We start from the raw sequence: 19,912 nt of genomic DNA, 5'->3' as shown, positions 1-19,912 counted from the left end.
CCGCCCCCCCCCGCGCGCGTCACCGGCGGAGCGGACGGGGACAACATGGCGGAGCGGCGGCGGCACAGGAAGCGCGTCCAGGTACCCGAGACTCCATCCCTCCTCTCCATCCCTCYCTCCCCGCCCGGCGGTTCGCCCTCCCCGTCCTCAGAGCGGCTTCCCCCGCGGCCTTCCCGCTCGACGCTGTTGCGAGGCGGCGGCTGCGGGAGGCCCGCGGTGAGGGAGGAGAGCAGCCCGGTCTCGGGGCAGCGGGAGCCCCTCAGGCCGGGGCGGGAGCCCGGTCTGGCAAGTTTTCCTCAGCATTTTCTAGCACATTGGTAAACGCTGTGAAAACAGAGCGGAGGAGCTCAGGTAGGAGTGTTTTTGGGGATGAGGCGAGGCCGGCGGGGCCCCCCGGCACATCAGAGGCGCCCCCGCTTCATCCCCATGGGCTCTGCGCCCTCAGAAGTTCTTCGTCTCTCGCTGAGCAAAAAAATAGATTTGGAGCTGTTCCGTATTTTTAATCGCCGTGTTATACTCRGAATCTACCCCGTTATCAGTGTCGAACAATAGCTTAGTGCGGGTAACACCAAAACACCCGGGAGCTGCACCTTCACCCAGCGTGTCCGGCCCAGGGATTGTAAGCAATAGACGTGGGACAGATGGTAAAAGCATCTTAAAAGCAAACGTGCCCCAACCAGGAAATGATGCGGTAAGGAAAGGAAATTTGTGTCTGGAAAACATAAACAAATAGGCACGCCTAAAAATAGACCTAATCAGCTTTGAGATCGTGTTAAAATGTAGTGATAATTGTGTGATGGCACTGAGAGGCAAACTGAAGGCTGCTTCGGTGTTTTCACTTACCTGGGAGCCTGGTATGTCAAGGTGTAGTTTTTACAGGGAGTTTTAGAGTTTTAATGCTTGTTTTGGGCGTGCTTACAGTATCAGTGACCATAACACTCATTACTGTTATGTGTTATCAACACTCAGCCTAAATAGTGTTTGTTTGGGGTTTATTGCTCTGCTGTAAGAGCAGATAATATTCATGAGAGAGATCACAGAGCCATTCAACAATGCATGCTTCRTATTTTACCCTTCTGCTTAGTTGCCCTCTCTCCTTTCTCATCCTTCCCCTTCCCAGCCCACTTTCCCTTCCCCCAGGAAGATGGAGATTTTACTGTACTTGGAAAGTTTCCTTTTTCTCCTTTAATTCAAATTACCGGGTGACAGGGAGGAATGCAAAGAGTAATTAATCAAAATCTTGTTGAACGAGCTGTGATTTCAATGAATTACTGTAAAACAATACAGAATTACTCTCTTTTTAAGATTTTTATAGGTTGACCCTTTCCAAGGATGACAACAGCTCAAGCATCCATCAAACAAAATTCAAATGTAGTTTAATGTTTGTATAACACCCAAGGCTGTGGTCTTGCAGGCAGTTAAGCATGTACTTAATTTCCAGCTGTTAGCAGTAAAATATTTCCCWGATTGTTAGTAATTAAATTGATGTCTAGATTTTAACAYTTAAGGTYGTGGCCTAAATTTGTGATATAATTATGCAGATCAATGTGTATCGTGATAGGTTCCCACTGTARGTCAACAACAATGGGAACACAAGACAGAGAACAAAGAATACTGCTAAATGCCCAAGGGGCATTCTTAATTGGTCAGTGAATAAAATAGCTCACATTTTTCTTGGTAGTTGGTTTTGGGATTGGTTTTCTTAAGCTTTTTGAACTTCACTGGCACACTTGCAGTATGATTATCACGTTTTCAGGCTCATGCTGCGAGTGTCTTCTTTTAAAATGAAGTGTGGGATTGTTATTCCTAGGTGTTTTGGCAGTGTTTTAGCAGTGTGTACTTAATTTAGGGTYTTGTTGGCCCCTTAAAGAGATTATTTATCGTGCTGCATGCAAGTCTGACATCTGAATACCCTGCTGTCATTAAGCAGAGCTGTATTTCTTGACAGGAATGAGGTTCTTGGGAAAAGTTGGCATATTTAGCTGTGGAAGAGGCTGATGTAATGGAGTTCAGTTACAAATACCATGTGCACAGAACCTGAGTTTGGAATGAATTTTRTAGGATTTTGTGCCTTCCAGCAAGATTAGAATCATGGTAGTTAGGTCAAATAGCTAGACATGAAAAAAGGCYCAAAAAATAGTTCAAAGTTCTGTCTAGCCTGCTGTGTGTTTCCCATCGGAAGCAGTCACAGGAAGGATGTGTTTTATGGAATGCATTTTCATCAAAAGACACATTGCCCAATCTGTGTTGCATAGCTTAGACTCTTCCTCTGGAAGTTACGAAAGTTGAAAAAAATTTAACTTCCTAAGTTTGAACAAAGATATTTTAAAGATAAAGTTTTCCAAGTGTCATTCCTGGTGGTAATTTAACTGTAATTAACACAGAGATTAATTCAGATATGCAGTAGTGGAAGGAGGCTGGTCTGTAGGATGCAGATTGCTTACCCACATGATTCAAATGTCTGAAATCAAGAATGCTTGCTGTCTATAGAGGACTTACTGAAAGAAAAACAACATATGTTTTCTAATGGCTAGTTTAATCTTTTTATTTTAGATAGATACATCTCAAAAGATAGGAGGTGGCTTTGAATGCCTATTACTGCAGCAACCTGATCAAAGCTATTTCATGTCTTGGAATTACATATTTTTCCATATGTGTCCTGAAATATTCACTTAACCACAAAATGTTGAGTGTTGGTTCCTTTGACAGCGTTCGGCYGGGTAACACGTGGCACTGTGCTGGCAGCTCTGCAGTTTGACTGTTAAATAGGCATTAAGTTTTCATTACCTTGGCTGGATTCCACATGCACAGTTTTAGTCTGCCCGTGTCAGGTTTTGGGCTGATCTTTGCGTTAGGATTAACAGCACTTGCATTGCTCCTTAGTGCTGTGTGCTGCACTCCAGAAATGTTAATGCCCATAAATACTGCTCCTGAARACAGAGAAAACAGCTCCTGGGCAGTTTGGGGGTCAGTGTCTCACTGTAAATTGATGGCTGAGGTGACATCAGTGCCATTAATGACAGGTACTTTCCTTGTTGACTTTTTTCCTTTGATTCAAGCTCTGAGATTCTCCTGATGAAGGACATCTACTAATCATTAACTGTTGTAGCCTAGAGTTGTGTCCTGTCATAATCTGGGTTTTGCTGGAAGGAAAATGCAACACCTGCATTGCTGCTCCTGTGCTGCAGTTTTGTGTGAATGACTCTGAAAAGGAKCTGCAGAAAGAACAATATAACTGTTTTCCAGTAGCGCTTATTTTAGTCCAGCTTGCCCCTTTGTCTTTATTTTCTTCATAAATTCTAGTAAAGCTGAGTGGGATGATAACAAAGGAAAATGGTTAGATTATGTCTTCGAAAGCTGAGTGGTATCAAGTGATAGAGGAGGAWGAAACAAAGATCAAGGGGGCAAAAAGGGTAGAAAAATGGGAATTAAAAGTAGCAGCCTGAGTTGTCATTAAAACCAGAATCAGTCTTTTGGAAATCTTGAGTTAACATTTTTGGAGGTGGGAAGGGAAAAAGTCAAAACAGCTGGCCTGGGTTTGGAAGGGGACTAAAGCTGGGGTGTTTTGACTTGAAAATACTGTACATTGCTCCTTGGATCTGTTTTCAAACTCTGTATGTTTACAGCTTTTGCTTAAAAAAAACCTAGCAGTGCTTGAAAAGAAAGAGGGAAGAAAACAGATAAACTTCTGTTTTCATACAATATGTACTGGACTGAAAAACATCTGCTAATCTTTGTCTACAAAGAAAAGTTAATGTTTTGTGGCCAGCACATGGCCACGGTAATCCAGAAGAACTGGTTTCACCACATGGCTCTGCCACAATTTCTTTTAAGACTTCTGGGGCAGTCCTTGTACTGGTCATCAGTGCAGGAGTCGGGCAAGTTTATGTTTATTAGTCGCTGAAAAAACTAGACATCGAGTCCTGAGAGCAAGTCCTAACACCCCCAGTGTGTTTGTTTCCCCCTACCCACTCCAGTCATGCCAGTTTGTGCTTTTTGTTTGCCTCTAGCACGTCGGTTTATTTTAGGCAAAGTACAAATATCTCAGCAGCACCCATTCTCCTGCCACAGAACATGCACTCTGAGGTCCTGACAGTCAACAGGGAAGGGAAAAAGATAATCCTGCAGTTCAGCCCAAATTGTGATGTGCTCAGCAAATTTTGAAAGAAGGCTAATACAGTTGTAGTATCTTTATAATGAGAAGAGGTGTGTGGAGTGGAACCTGGGTTGGCATAGTGTCATTTTCAACATCAGGCAGCACATGATAAATGTGCTTAAATTCCTTCTTTTCCTTGTCTGAAAACTGTATAAACAATTAGGCTTCAGCAGTCTGCTTTGAGRGATGGTGTTCTGAAAATCTAAGAGCAAAGAAACTAGATACCTGCTTTACTGAAATAAAAGAATTTTGATGACCCCTTTAAAACAGAGRAGCATAAATCCTTGTAATGCRTTTGTCTGCACATGGAATAACTTGTTTTGCTAGTGACACTCATCATTTACTCTCTTCTCATTTTCCAGAAACCCTATTTATGTTACCAAGTTGTGGAAGGAAATTGTCCTGTCTTCTTGCAACTGTGATACAAAGAGGGAATAAAATCAGTGCAATTTTCAAACCAGAAATGTGCWTTGTCCTTTTGTCGTCCATTGAGGAAAACCTGAATCAGTCATGCTTGGGTGGAGCTGAGGGGGAGAAGGAAGCTCGTGGGCACACTGGTTTCACAGGCTCAGTTCAGATGWTATTTGTGATGTGTTCAGGCCTCCCTGGTGCTGCAGTCCCAGCTGGGGGTTGAATTAACTGGGAACTACATCAGTGTGTTGAACTCCAGAATGCACTGTGCTGTACTTTGATTTGGGAGGTGATAGTAGTGAATAATTTGATTAGAATTTTTACTTCACTGGGTCTGGAAGGTGTTTGGGTTTGAAAATCTCAGTGTCCTTTTATGAATTCATATAGGGCAGAAGTGTGATTGAGARTTATTCTTTAAAATTCAAGATGTCAGTGCATTTCTAGGCAGTCAGTAGGCTGAGGACTGTGTTTGCTGTCAGTAGGTGGAGTTCTTCTGTCTAGACAAGTAAGAAACTTGGTTTGATTTTATTTTTAGTGGCATTCTCCCAGAGTTTGTAAATCTTTAAATTTTATATACTGTCTAGTGACAACATGCATTTTTCAATATATGAAATAAAAGTTGATCTAAGAGTCTAAAAAAAAATCCAGAGCAGACATATTTGACACTATCCTAYCTTTTTATTACTTTAAAATAGTTTAATCATAGAATTTTAATGTTTTACAACATTCTAGATGTAGAATACCCAAGATGTTTCTTGAATCTTTCTGCCCTTCTTATAAAAGCAAATTYTAAGTAGCAGGAAAATTTCACACTCTTTTAAAGACTATTACTTGTTTTAAAGCTTTGTAATTTTTTCAGAGCTATCCCTTGATTAATCTGTATAATCTTTTCCTAAATGTCTAAGGACGCTTCAGGTGCCTGGGTTTGGGCTRTTTTTGCAACTGAACACAGAGCTTGGTTGAACTGCAACTTTTAAAAGTTGTGCCCAGGATAATGAACTTGCCAGTGCTTTGGCTGATTTCAGTTAATGATGGAATATAATATTATTTTCTGTCAGCCATATATTTTAATATTTTAACAGAAGCCTTGCTCTGGAAACAAAGAGATGAAAATAGGATGAAAAATGGGGATTAAACTGCAGGGGACACTTTCTCAAAATGAGCTCAGATAAACTGTGGCAGTCTCTCTCAYAGGGAAGCTTTTTTTTGTTTGGGCTGTTATGAAACTATCCCTCATGAAAGGACAAAGCAATAGAGAGAAAGGAGCAATAAAAAGAATCTCCTGGTGCCAGCCCCTGCCTGTGTAGTGCATCACGTGACCCAGCAGTATCATAAATATTTTAGGRAGAAGGAGAAAAACCACCTTGGCCGAGGAGTTAACACAGATGTGAATATCTGCAGCTTCTCTGCCTGTTTTACTGTCTGTGCTGTGAAGAACATTTGCCCTGTGAATTGTTCCAAATTTCATTTGCTGATAGGAAGTACTAGAAAAGCAGCATTTCACACACAGTTGCTGTGTGCAGTCCCCAGTCTCCTGGTGCCTTAGCCCGTGTGATGATGGGACACAGTCACTCATTTCAGTGCATTGGAGTTCATCTTAAATTAAATGCTATTAAATCACTCTGGTACCAAATTTGATTATTTGGTTTGATTTATGATTACTGGTACAATTGTTTCATATAAGAGGACCTGAAACCACAGAATATAAATTTTGTGCATACATGCACTGTCAGGGAATAGTTATCTGATGTTTGATACAGATTTTTAAAATTCARAAATTAAAGAAAGGATTGAGCATGCAGAAGGAGATAATATCCATTTGAGGACTGTTAGGATCATCTSGCCTAATTTGGGTTTTGAAACTAACCAGGGTGTGTGAGCATATTTTGCTTTCATATGGAGGATTTAGACTTTTTCAAAAAGTCTCAGAACTAAGGAACTATAGAGTCTTTTGGTCCTGTGGATACTTTGTGTCTGTATTGTGCTCCTCAAAACTGTTCTTCGGTAGGAAAAACAGTATCTCCTCTAGAAAGATACTCATTAACCAGTTGGTTTTGAAAGTTAGCTGTTCAAACTGTTGAAAATTAACAACTCTTACCATCTGAARCTTTCATTCTGGTGTAACCACATCAATTTGACCTTGYATTTCCATTTAACRTWCTGTTTGTGATATTATGGTTATACATCTTAAAAGCAGTAATGGAGGTTGTATATGTTTATTGACCTTTAGGAAAATTAGGTCTTTAAATAGACTCTGAAACTTTTATTCCTATAAATGACCAATCTGGTTTGTGGCTTATATAATCTATTTCTTCAAGCAGCATGAGAGGAACAGGTACAGAAAAGGCACCGCAGCCTGGAAAACTCTCCTGGTGTTTCCCTGTTACTGATCCACGAGTAGCAGGGGAAGTTGGAGAATTAAACCTTATGGATTAAAAGAATTTATGGAAAAGAATTCTGAGGAAGTTAGCATAAGTCAATTTAATATCCCAACTTACGTTTTTTAGATATATTTTTGTGAAGCAGGAACATTAGAAAGTTCTTCCATTCCATGCTTGCAAATATTAGATCTTGATTTTACGTAACTGAAAATGCCCATCTCCATCCTTCTGCCTAACACATCTCAGAGTTCTGTTACCTCTCTGCAAGGTGGTAGAAGCACAGAATTTGTGAATGTGTGCAGACTAAGTGCTCTCTTTCCATTAAACATGTGCTTTTACCCTGGTGYTCCTATTCTGCAGATTGTAAGAATCTCCTCAAGGGTACTCTAAAGTTTAAATCATTCTGTAGTCATGGAGCRGCAAAGAAATTTTCTAGCCATATCTTTCAGCTTCTTTTCAACATGTTTTTCTCCTTTTCATGTGAAATTTGGACTGCTCTGTGTTCTGTCAGAGTGCTTCATTGCAGTCATTTCATACACACTCATTCCTCACTCTGTTTTTCCTTTGTTCCAAGCTTCACAACTCTTTCCATCCCAGCTGTGTGCCATAAGCAGCTTCCCATGTGCTGCTTTCCTCTTAGGTYTTTCTTTAGTTTGCTCTTTTTACAGATCTGTTAAAGGAGTTTTTACTTCTTTCCTTCAGCTCATCTAACTTAAGAATTCCTGCTTTTTTGCTTCATGTAGACGGARAGTTCTCGGGAAAAATGCCTTTATCTATTTTCACATCCTTTGTATTTTGTTTGTTTTATAAAATATTTATTGCCATGAAATAAGGAGGACTTTGCACTATCTGATTGTTTAAGCCCAAATGAGTGATTTTTGTACATGTTTTGACTGTATTAATTTCTGACTTTTCCCACTGTAGGAAGTTGGGGAGCCATTCAAGGAGGAGAAGGCTGTTGCTAAATACTTGCGCTTCAACTGTCCAACAAAATCCACCAACATGATGGGCCACCGAGTTGATTATTTTATTGGTAGGGTTGCTTTTAACCAGAGAATTYAGGTTTCTTCTAACATTGTACTTGGAGGGTGGGAGAGGCTGTTTKGTTTTTATTAATAGTACTTTGTACTGATCTTACAGTTTGCTTTTAGAAACTAATCTAGGTAYTGGGACACCATAAAATTAATCTCAGTAGCCTGGAGTAAATGCAATAAACTTCTCATTCTGTRATTTAATGAAGTGTGTTGTCAAGAGGAATATATTTCAGCATAGTGACTAGTCTTACTTTAAAGACTGAAAGGATGTGGAACATCATCAGAACAGACTGGTCATTGTGGTTCAAGGATCACAGACTAAATATTTAAAATAATATTACTAATTGTAATGCGTTTTTAATTCATTTTTTTTCTTATAGCCTCAAAAGCTGTGGATTGCCTCCTGGATTCTAAATGGGCAAAGGCRAAGAAAGGAGAGGAGGCTCTCTTTACAACCCGAGAGTCTGTAGTGGATTACTGCAACAGGTATGACCCAGACCACTTCATCAGGAGTAGACATTAATGGCTGTAGTTGTCCAGATGTCATAGTTATTTAGGAACCAGTGTAGTTTTGTGCATCCTAAAACTTTTGTGGTTGTGTGCAAAAATAATGATTGTATTTTCATTCCTGTGTTTGAGGATGAAAATTATGTCACTTCATTATTTTTGTTCCCAAAACTCTCTCAGGCTTGCATTGCATTCCTTGGGGCAGCAAGGTGAACCAAATGAGTCTCCTGAATTTTGACAATAGTTGAAGTTAGTAGGGTCAGAGTTCTCAAATCTCTCTGTCTGAAGAGGAGGGTTCTGTRCTGCTCTTCCTGTTGGGACTTCAGTTGTGATTGTTACAAGGATATTTCTGGTTGATAATGATCTTAAGAGTACCAAAAATTACATGCTAGTGCCCTCCTGGCCATATATGTATATCYTTATATCTACATGCATATATAGCTATAAATACACCTGCAATAAGGTCTGTTGGTAGCTGACAGGAAGGGAACACTTGCATATGTACCAAGTTTCAACAGAGCATTTCTGTTCATTGTGCACCACTTACCAATGATCTTGAGAAGCTCATTATCTTCCTTATTTTTCTATGAAATAYGTTGACAAGAACTTGAAAATAAATATTGCAGGAATTGCATTAATGGGAAAGATAATGAAATGGATCTGGTGGCTTTCTGCATCCTCTATCTTGTGTGTTCATTTTTATCTGCAAAATGCTGCCACAGAAAAGTACAGTTTTTACCCAGTTTTGAACAGATGAACCAAAAAAAGCAAAGCAACAGGCAAGACATRGGATAAGTAGGTCTTGTGTATGTACCTGTAAATGGAGCAGATGATGGTGACCTTGAATTTCAGTCATGCTAGTCATGATTGGGTTAGAGACAATCTMGAATGGTGTCTAATAACATAATTGAGTGTAAATGTTATTCTTACAGCTGCRCTTAAATGAATCATTTAACTTTTTTGGTTTAAGACTCCTGAAAAAACAGTTCTTTCATCGAGCATTGAAAGTGATGAAAATGAAACCTGACAAGGATACAAAGAAAGAAAAGGAAAAAGGAAAGGCTGAGAGCGGGAAAGAAGAGGAGAAAAAGAGCAAGAAGGAAAGTGGCAAAGATGAAAAAACTAAGAAGGAGAAAGAAAAGGAAAAGAAAAAGGATGGTGAAAAGGAGGAGTGTAAGAAGGTAARTACTGTGTGTAAGAGAAGACATGTAACAAATACATTAACCGATTGTTAAGATTGTACTGGGTCAAAAGTACAGRTARTTATTCTAAAACATGCCTTGCTTTTTTTCCCYRTTTTCATCTCTAAAATRTGTTGCTTCTTTTTGTTGCTTTTTGATTTTGTCTTATTTTGATCTAGATCAAAAAAGAGACTTCAGATGGCCTTTGTGTACTGTGTMATCTTTTAATGTGGGCTGAGTTAATCAAAACCTGTTTGTCCCCAGTGGCAGCAGGCAGGGAAGCTGTGTACATCAGTTACCATAGAATGACACGTGTATGTGACCAGACATCCAAACCAGTGCTGCTGCACGAGTGAAACACAAGCAGTTTTGCAGTGTTTGGTAACAAGAATGTTTGGAATGTCATATTTGGTATGTGGGGCCTTTGCTGGCTGTGTAACAGTGGTCATGTTGTGTCACAGCTCTGTGACTGAGCCACATCCTGCCTTCTTTCTCTTGATCTTCCAAGTGTAAACTATTGGTACTGTATGAATTTTAATGTGATTTAGGTTTGKTTTCATTCCTGATTGGTTTTATTACTTATTTATTATTAGCAGAACAGAATTTCTAAGAAGTTGGGAAATCACAGGAGAAACTTGATGAGTGAATATGGTGTTTCCTCTATATACAGCAGTCTGAATCAGTGAGAGTTAGTAGGATAGTGCTCCAAAGTTACTCTCGTTCAGATATTCCTAAGTCAAATAATGGCACATCTAGTGAGAGTTACAGTCTATTACAAATGTTTGGGTRTCAGAAGAAACCTAAATGGCAAATAAAAGAGTTAGAAACAGAACAATCCCACTGTGGTCCCAGCACAGAAGCCAGTGTGAGATTACCCAACTCCTGAGGTACTGCAAAATGCTGATTATGAAAGTAATGAACTCGTCCAATCCACTGTCATCAGGGGAGGTACATTATTAAATGTATGTTAATTTTTAAACKAATCATTATTTATTGAACAGATATTTAGTGGATTATATAAGCCAGTGGGTAGGACCTTGAATGAAACACAGAACCAATATCACAAAGTTAATTTCTCATAATGAGATAAGCAAAGAGAAGGAAAAGGAGACAGAGAAGAGGAAGGACAAGATCCAAAAAGAAATTCAGGAAGACAGAAAATAAATGGGCAGAAACTGATTCTGCCAGGATGCCTAATTTTTGTAATTTATATAAAAAGATTTGTGTATGTATTTTTGTAAATAATTTATACAGAAAATATATTAGGTATAGACAAAATATTTATGTTTATCCTCAGGATGACACTCCAGGAACACCGAAGAAAAAGGAGACTAAGAGGAAATTTAAACTTGAGCCACATGAAGACCAAGTTTTCTTGGATGGAAATGAGGTAAGATTTATAGGTACTTTTAAACTTTGGGTGTCACCCTGCTATTGTCAGACAATAGCTTGATTTACTGGACTTCTCCAAACTCCTTGATATGTTGAAAGAAAAATTAATGAAAATGTGATTGCTGATCCTGAAATCAGATTTTCAGATTTTTTGCAAGGAGATTAGAGACAAGTAAATGTAGGGGGCTGGTGGAGCTGGCCCTGCTTGGGACAAGAGGGTGGGACAGAGACCCCTGAGGTCCTTCCAGCCCTACTTATCCCATAGCCACTGTCAAAATTGTTTTAAACCAAACACAAGCCTTCCAGGACACAGTGTTCAGTTGTAGGAGGGGAAATAAAAAACACCCGCCTGACTCTGTGATCTGAGCAGACAGGTGACCCTTTGGCATTCCTGAATGCTCATCCTGGCTTTACCACTGAAATTGTGGCCTTAAATACTTCTCTGTGCTTTGCTGTTCTGAAGACAAAGAATTTAATTGTTTACCAGCCCTGTAATGTACAGAGTCACATTTGTGCTTCTCGAATTTGCAATAGATAAGTGGTAAGTTTTATTCTGCTGTGTTGGTGCTGTGTGGCTGTACTGGAATCTCCCCCAGGATTCTTGTATTCCTTTGTTTATAAAACACACATAGCARCAAATTCTGTAAATAAATCACTTGTGCAGAGATTATGCTTCCCCATTGTATCTTGATTTTGTTTTTCTCAGTTCTTCATGTGCTTTGTTCTGTTTCATCCCATCTCAGGTTGAATCACACACAGCTCTGATCCTCCCTGTTGTGTTTACATGAAGTRCCCATTCCAAACGGGGCTGCAGCACAGTATTTGCAATATCACAGTATTTATTGCTTGTCTTAACATCAGTTTCTTTTATTTATTAATGAGCTGACATTTTTTAAGAACTGCAGCTCACCAGAGCTTCTTTTAAGTAGTAGCTATTCAGAGCCAATTCTTGTGTATTTGCATTAGAGCTGCGGTTTTCCCTTTTCTTCATAATTTTGCACTTACAAACAGTGGATATCACACACTTACTGCTCAGTCACCATCTCCAGCTTTTTTGGGCTCACAGAACAGCTGACTGGCAGCAGCTACACCTGAGTACAGTCAACTTTGGCATCCTGTGAGAAGCAGAATGTTAAATATTTATTGCATCACATGGAATCACCACTGCCTCCCAGGAGTCCTTCTGGTAGTTGRTATTGACACATCTGCAATGAGAGTTGCTGGTTTCTAGCAACCAGCAGCTTCTTTTCACAGTTAAAAGCTCAGATTAAAACTATCTAATTTGGTAAGAAAAAACAGGTTTTTCTAATTCAGAAARTCCTGCAGTTTACCAAGAAGTTTTTCATTTATGGCTGAGCAGATGCAAATGGATCCACAGATCTCGCACAAACATTTGGCTCTGAGTGTTGCAACTGTAGACATTGAGATAACTCTGCTGTGGGACAGAGGGTACAGTGACACTGATCTGAGCCCAGCACATGGCCTGCAGCGAGTGTTCCAGCTGCAGCCTTTGTTCCAGGTGTTCAGTCTGTGTATTTTCTCTTCAAAAGCTCAGAGAACTTCTTGTTTCCACTCGGTGGATTTGGGAAACTTTTTATTTTTTTGCAGCAGATGTTTTGCTTTGTGCTGAACAGCGTTAATGATTAAAGGAAGATAMAACCAAACCTTGATTCGGTGGTATTTCTGAATGCTTCATTTTCCCATTAGTTCTGCTGTCTGTTTTCCTCAGGATTACATCACCTGTCAGTTACCCTTCCTAAGAATCAGGATCCCTTGTCCTGCCTGGGTGCTGAGTGCACAGGGCCTTTTGTTCAGCACCAAGCATTGYAGCCTGGCAGTGAGTGTTTGGGTGAGGGAATACATGAGATGTTTATCAGAGAGCTGCTTTTCTGAGTGTAAAACAGATCCTTTCTGTTGTAGGTGTATGTGTGGATCTATGACCCCGTTCACTTTAAAACTTTTGCCATGGGACTTGTACTTGGTAAGTCCGAGTAGATACAAGTTGTTTACTTCTGTTGTCTTAAGCTAATCAGTGAGTTGTCTCTCACAAGTGTGGCTTATTTAAAAATATTAAATATGTTACAAATTATCCAGTTCTGACTCTAGAACTTGTATTTATGTAGAATAARACAAATCAGCTAATTTTAGGTTTTTAATCTAAAATTGTATAGATGTTRACTGAATCTAAGCCACTTACTTGAGCAGTAAGCCTGGAACCTCTGTACATGTACCAGGAAAAACTAATGATGCTTCTCATGCCTCTGTCCTGCCCTCCCTGCTCAGTGATTGCCGTTATAGCCGCCACCCTGTTCCCGCTCTGGCCAGCCGAGATGCGCGTCGGTGTTTATTACCTCAGCGTGGGCGCCGGCTGCTTTGTCGCCAGTATTCTGCTCCTTGCGGTCGGTGAGTGTCGGCAGGCGGGTTCTGAGAGGGCAGAGGCACAGCCCAGCTCTTCCCCGAGCGCGGAGCTGGGCGGTGCCGCTTCCCAGGACGTTGCTSAGCCGCAGCCGGGCGGATCCTGTGTGCGCTTCCCTCCCGGCCAGCGGGTGTCACAGTTGTGCCACGGGAAGAGGGAGCTCAGGCTCGTGTCACCTGTTGGTGTTTCCTGTGTAGTGCAGATTCGTTTACTGTGTCTGTTTAAACAAAAAATAGCAGAACAAACCCAGAACTGCACACACAAACAGATTTAAAAGCGAGAACGGTGTCACCAGGATTTTAAAGTTTTCTGTTGTAGAGGGGTTTAAGAGCTAAATCAGAGAGCCATGGCTGGGGAGGGAGGCATGGTAAGAGCAAAATACTCCACAGAGCTGTTGTGGAATGAGGGGTTTCCCCTCAATATCACCCAGTCCCTGACTGTGGGTGAGCATTAGCAGTGGACATCTCTTACACCATGGTTGTACATTGTGTGTATCTCTGACAAAAAAACAAAATTTCCCTTGTTTTCACATAGCTCGCTGCATCCTTTTCCTTATCATCTGGCTCATMACTGGAGGAAGGCATCACTTCTGGTTCCTGCCAAACCTTACAGCAGATGTGGGATTCATTGACTCCTTCAGGCCCCTGTACACACATGAATACAAAGGACCAAAAGCAGACTTAAAGAAAGAGGAAAAATCAGAATCCAAAAAGCAGCAAAAATACGACAGCGAGGAGAAATCAGATAGTGAGAAGAAGGAAGAGGAGGATGGAAAGACAGAAGCCACAAGGAACTCGGGAACAGACGGCTCAGGAGGAGAGCGACATTCAGACACTGACAGTGACAGGCGYGAAGATGACAGGTCCCAGCACAGTAGTGGCAATGGAAACGACTTTGAAATGATCACAAAAGAGGAACTGGAACAGCAAACAGATGAAGGAGATTGTGAGGAGGAGGAGGAGGAAGATACCGAAAGTGGGCCTTCACATGGAAAATCATAACTCACTGTGGTTTGGGACTAAGTATGTGCAAATGGTTGGATTTTCTTTGTTGGCTGATCACCAAAACATAGACCATACAGTAGCATCTTYGTTTGCTGAAATATCCATGTTACCAAACAGTTTTATATCTAGTTCCTTCATTTTTTTTTTTAACCATTAACTTGATTACTTGGTACTGTGTTAATCATTAATATTCATTTATGGAAGTTTTATCAATTTGACAAGTTTTTTATTGATTGATAGATTGCCCAGATTGTCCTCAAACATACTGAAAAACAACATTTTCTGGTACTTGCATAACTGGTCAATTAGTTTAGCTTCTCAAACTTGCTTTTGTAAACCAGGTAAAAGTTGAATGACCAAATCTCAGATTATTCCTAGTTATACTCATCTGATAGTTAGGTAAAGCCCTTCTTAGCCCACAGCCTTGATATTTTTCTTGATTTTGTTTTCAAAAGATTGTGAGAACTTTCCTGAGAAAACTAGTTTTAGTGGAAGTATTTTGCTGACAGTAGAGGAGCTGGTAGTGCTGAATTTGGCTGCAGTGTTCTCTGTTTCTCCAGCCTGTGTGCCAGCAACCGAGGAAATCCAAACTGGTTTTGTGCATCCGGTGCAGAGAGAGCTGTCATCTCAGCAGGTGAAGGAAGCAGCACGATTTGGAAATGATGGCTGTTTTCTTTCTCCTGCTCCATCATAATAAAGAAAAAAAAGTATTCTGTACATAATTTACAAATAAAGCAAACCATTTACTTTAACTGCTACTTATTATTTAGAAATTTGATCCAGCATTCAGTTTGTATYATTGAAGCCATGTTGTGGTGTATCTATCAGAGAAATGCAAGTCGAGAGGACCTCACAGAGTATTTGTGTATGATTGGTAGCTGTTCCACAGAAGCTTTAGTTTTGTGCCAACATTCCATGTATTTGAGTAATTGATCTTTATTAAATGAAAGCAAACACCAGAGCTGTATGAATGCCTTAATGTTAAACCTCACTGTACTCTGGAACTGGAGTAGTTTTAAGCAGAAGAGGTGGGAGAGTGTTGGTCTGCTCCCAAGCTGGGTAACTCAGAGCTGATGTGAAATGACCATGAATAACTTGTTTGTAAATCCCTCAGAGGAGCGGGTGCAGGGTCTCCTGTGCATCCCTTCCCGCTGCCTGTGTGCAGGATGGACTGAAAGTTTGGCTGACTGAGCATGGAAGAAGTTACAACTCTGCCTCTTTCCTCTCAATGACCTTAATAGATTTGATTGTTTCCCCAGCCCACTCAGAGAAGATGAGGGTAAGAAAATTTCTTTTCCTGTCCTAAATTGCTTTCCATCCTTCCAGCGTCGGCATTTTGGATGAAGATACTAATTTTTGAGATTGTGCAAATATATACATCATCCTGGGTGTGTTGATAAACAATTCATGGATATGGTGTATTTGCTTCTTAAATCTCCTGAATAGTTACTCCATAAGGAAACAGATAAATTGGATCACTTTTTTATTAATATAGCAAAAAAATTAAAGGACCCATTAACTAAACAGATTGACTCCTGGCCACTTGTGTGTTATCACTGATGAAAAGARCTAACGAAGTCCTGTTGTACCTGATGGGTGTGCATGATGTGATGGGGAGARCAGAGCCAGGGTAACCTGATGTTTGCAAAGCAATCGGATGCAAGGCCTGGGATACTGATTGTAACAACCTTCTACAAGCCCAAGGTACTTCATTGTTGAGGATCATTTATTACTGATTCAGACCAAATCCTTCCCAGGGAGCAAGAGGAGACTGGTGTGAGATGGTCCAAGGCACTGTGYCCTTCTCACTCAGAGCACAAGGAGAAGGGTGAAACAATCCTATCAGTGTGAGTGAACTGAGACTGAAGCAGCTGCTGAATGTTTTCAATAGAMTTCCTGGTAAAGGCTGGTACAATTTCATGAGGGCTTCTCATTTTATTTAATAAAGCATTGGATTATTTTATTTGTAATTCAGCAACAGGTGCAGGAAAACAAAAGGCACATTTCCTGATAGTGTCCACAAAGAGTCCATTACTGCCTGGCTAACACAGAGGCATTCGCTTTGCCATGTGTGCACTTTTTTTGGTATGTGAAAATAACCACTCAAGGAAAAAAAAAATCTGATAAAAGACTGAGAGAGGAATTACTTTAGGGTTAGYAACAGCACTGTGCAAACGGTTTCAGTGCAAGTTGAAGAGGGAACTAACAGTACTGGGTAAACACTGATCCTGCTTTAGATAAAGATTTTCTGCMGGTGGTAACCACCATTAATCTTTACAATGTGCAGCAGAAGGCGAACACAGAAAAGGCTCAGCTTGTGGTCCCTGAAAGTCCCCTGTAACCTGGRCCCAGTGAAGGATGGAGGTGCTTACAAGAGAGATACTGGCAGTTTACCTTTGCTARTCAATAAAAACACAGAGCAGAGTCCTGGGTGACTCTCACTAGCCTTCACAGTAAATTCTTATTTTCTCTTTCTGGCATGTGAGTGTTCAACCAGTAATTAGGCTGTTTGTTGGGAGTCAGGGGATGGAGTTTCGAGTTCTTCACACTGAGGGTGGGATTGAAATTACATTTTCCCCCCTTTTTAGATTAATTTTAAATGAAAGTGCCACAACAGAATTTGTCTAAAATTGTAGTCTACCAGGAGGTAGTAATATACTAAAAGGTTACAAAAGATTCTTAGCCCTGCTTTGGTGTTTGTGAGCAACACAAGGAGAGTCTGATCACACCCTGTACTCCACCTTGGTTTCAGTCTTAATTTTAGTTTGTGTTACAGTGACCAGCAAACCACAGGCTAAGTTTTTTAAATCACTGGTTCATGTTATGTAGTACTTAGGGCCTTGCTCATATCATCTTTCTTCCAGTTCCCTGAAAAATTATTTGTGTCAAAGACAAGACAAAAAACCACCAGCACTGCAGTAACATAATGAGCATCAGGAAAGGTTATACCTTGGGCAGTGACAGCACACAGCAGGGACACAAACCAAGAAACACCACTCTGGAAAATTCAGCAAGGCTGACATCAGCTCTGTACTGCATTTTCTGGATTTTCACTGAATAARCAAAACTAGAATTCTATAACCAGATGCCTTCAAATTAAAATKACTATGAAAATATGTTTCTTCTCAACAAGATCTTCCTAAGAACAAACTTGTTACTTTTAAGAGGAGCACCTCAAGGGATCMAAATGGAGATCCAGCACATATTATCTGTGCTTTTAAAATATTCTTGAAAAGTAAATGAAAACTTCTTGCAAATGGGACACTGGTCATGCATTTCCTTCTTTAAARGTAAAGTTAATTAAAATTGAAGTTGGTTAAATAGTTTACTGGTTATATATTCTATCAGTTAAATATTCTGTTAAAAATTATAAAATCTTCATAAAATCTGTCTCTCTGAGCCACACAGCCTTTCAGGAACAGCAGCTCCACAACGCTTGCCATTGCAAAACTCGGGTTGCTAATCCAGCGCTGACGAGGCACAAACTCTGACAGAGCATTAAACAGGCTCAGCAGGGCAACACCCAGTTAAAGGCACATCCAGGGAAAAGGGGCGGGTGCAGGTAAAGACTGGCGCTCACCCCACAGACAAATGTGTCCCAGAGAGCATTCCATAGGGACTGTGGGCCACTGCCCATGGCTATGGTGTCCATACACTCCCAGGAGAGTCAGCCCCAGCCCCTTGCTGCTCAGGAGAGGGAATGTTCATAATCATTTGTGCAGCTCAGTGTGCAGCTTTGCCCACACATGACACCAAAATGCAAAAAGGTGCATTTGATCTCCCTGTCTTCGCCCACGTGGCTTGAACTGTCCAAGATGCCAACGTAAGATTGCCTGAAGTACACAGAGGTGAGGTTTAAATTTACTCCTCTGCTTAACGTAATAAAGAGACAGGTGGYAATGAGTTCTAAGGCACAGGATGTCTCAAACAGGAAGAGCAGGGGGAAAGTAAACACTCAGTTTTAACTGCACAGGAAGCACAGCCCATACTCCTCTGTGTAAAGGAGTTGTACGCATGATCTGCACCTGCCCCTKTCTGAAGGAAACCTCCTGCCCTAAATCACACAACAGCAACATKCAGGGACTCTCCTGGTCCCCACGGCTCTTCCTAAGTGACTTCAGAGGCCRCAGTGACCTGTGAGGCTGCAGTGCTGAGCTCCAGTACAGCARGGAGGAGAGGGCAGAGCCCAACCCCTGCTCCATGAGCACAGCTGATTCAGTCACTTCTTCTTTCAGAAAATGGTCAAGTTAGATTTGAAATTAGAGGTGATCTTTTTCTTGTTCCTTCACCCGTTGTCCTAAAATCCTACCCTTACAGTTAAGTTCGACAAAAGAACTCGGAGTATGAGCTACCAGCAGCAGGAAACAGCCCTGAAGAAGGAAGGAAGCCTCACTGCAAGTATTTGGCAACAGCTGAGGACACAGAAACACCACTTGAGCTTTTAATAAACAAACAGCTTCTATAAGATATTTTCTGGATTTTCTGATGCCTCCTGGAGGAGGAGTCTCCTGTCTCATTTTCACACACAGCTGCCTGCATGCAAATATAAACTAATTTATTAAACCTTTCAATTGCTGCTCATGAACATAAATGCAGCCTCTCTAAGGAAGCAGCGTGGGCTCAAGTCATTGGTGTTTTTCAAGTTCTTGCAACTTTTCCTGTGAAGAAAGAGCCTCATCCAACAGCCCTTATCCAACATGGAGTTAGCAGCTTCCAACACAGAGAGAAGGACCCRCCAGTGCAAAACCCTGCTTTTGGTTTACAGGCATCCCATCTTGCACCATCATTTCTCTGGGATGGAAGATGAGATGCAGCACTCAGGAGCAGAAAAAAGAGTAATCAGTGAGTAAGAAGCAAACTTTCAAACAAGCACAAGGTGGTGGAGGAAAAGGGAAGCTGAAAGCAGCCACAACATGAACCAGGGATGCAAAGTGGGCAGCTCTGTGCTCTGTGGGCCACACTGAGGAACTCACCCTGAAGGTTCACTGGGCACAGTCTGAAGGTCATGCACTCAATGGGATTTTTATCAGCAGAAAAGTATATCTGAACTATCCCTGTCCCTTCCTTGTTCCTCATTTCCACCATCCGGGCATTTCCTCACATAGGCCTGTGCAGCAGATTCTGCTGTCAGAAAGASAGACGTGAACAGAAACAAACCCAGACATCCAAACAATTCATTTGYTCCCACTGGGAAAATCACTCCCACTGCTTTGCCTTGGGTGAGAACTAAGAAGAAAAATACCATAAAGGCATCAGTATTCAGACACTTGAGGGTGGACAGGGTGCTCAGAAGGTGCCATACCCCTCTCAGGTGTAAATATTTTCTTCTTATACTCCAGTTTGTGCAGTCCTAGTAAGCACTGTGTGGATAAATAACTATGGCCACCATGAATGCTGCTGAAGATTACTTTAAGCTGACAGGTTTTACAG

The 19,912-nt window shown here is 40.9% G+C and overlaps 1 protein-coding gene across 1 annotated transcript; it reads left to right on the top strand.

Moving 5' to 3' along the window:
* Window positions 1-6: 6 nt before the first annotated feature.
* SEC62 (SEC62 homolog, preprotein translocation factor) lies at window positions 7-16,018 on the top strand. Its single transcript, XM_057369414.1, has 8 exons — window positions 7-81; window positions 7,873-7,981; window positions 8,363-8,468; window positions 9,460-9,670; window positions 10,968-11,060; window positions 12,983-13,043; window positions 13,346-13,465; window positions 14,013-16,018. The coding sequence occupies exons 1-8, from the start codon at window positions 46-48 to the stop codon at window positions 14,477-14,479; spliced, it is 1,203 nt and encodes a 400-aa protein (XP_057225397.1). The 5' UTR covers window positions 7-45; the 3' UTR covers window positions 14,480-16,018.
* The last annotated feature ends 3,894 nt before the right edge of the window (window positions 16,019-19,912 follow it).

The sequence above is a fragment of the Malurus melanocephalus genome, unplaced genomic scaffold (assembly GCF_030028575.1).
Source record: "Malurus melanocephalus ecotype Western Australia unplaced genomic scaffold, MMel_1.1 scaffold_108, whole genome shotgun sequence".
Classification (NCBI taxonomy): domain Eukaryota; kingdom Metazoa; phylum Chordata; class Aves; order Passeriformes; family Maluridae; genus Malurus; species Malurus melanocephalus.
The sequence above is the reverse complement of the archived record's forward strand: the minus strand, read 5'-3'. Positions and strand labels throughout refer to the sequence as shown.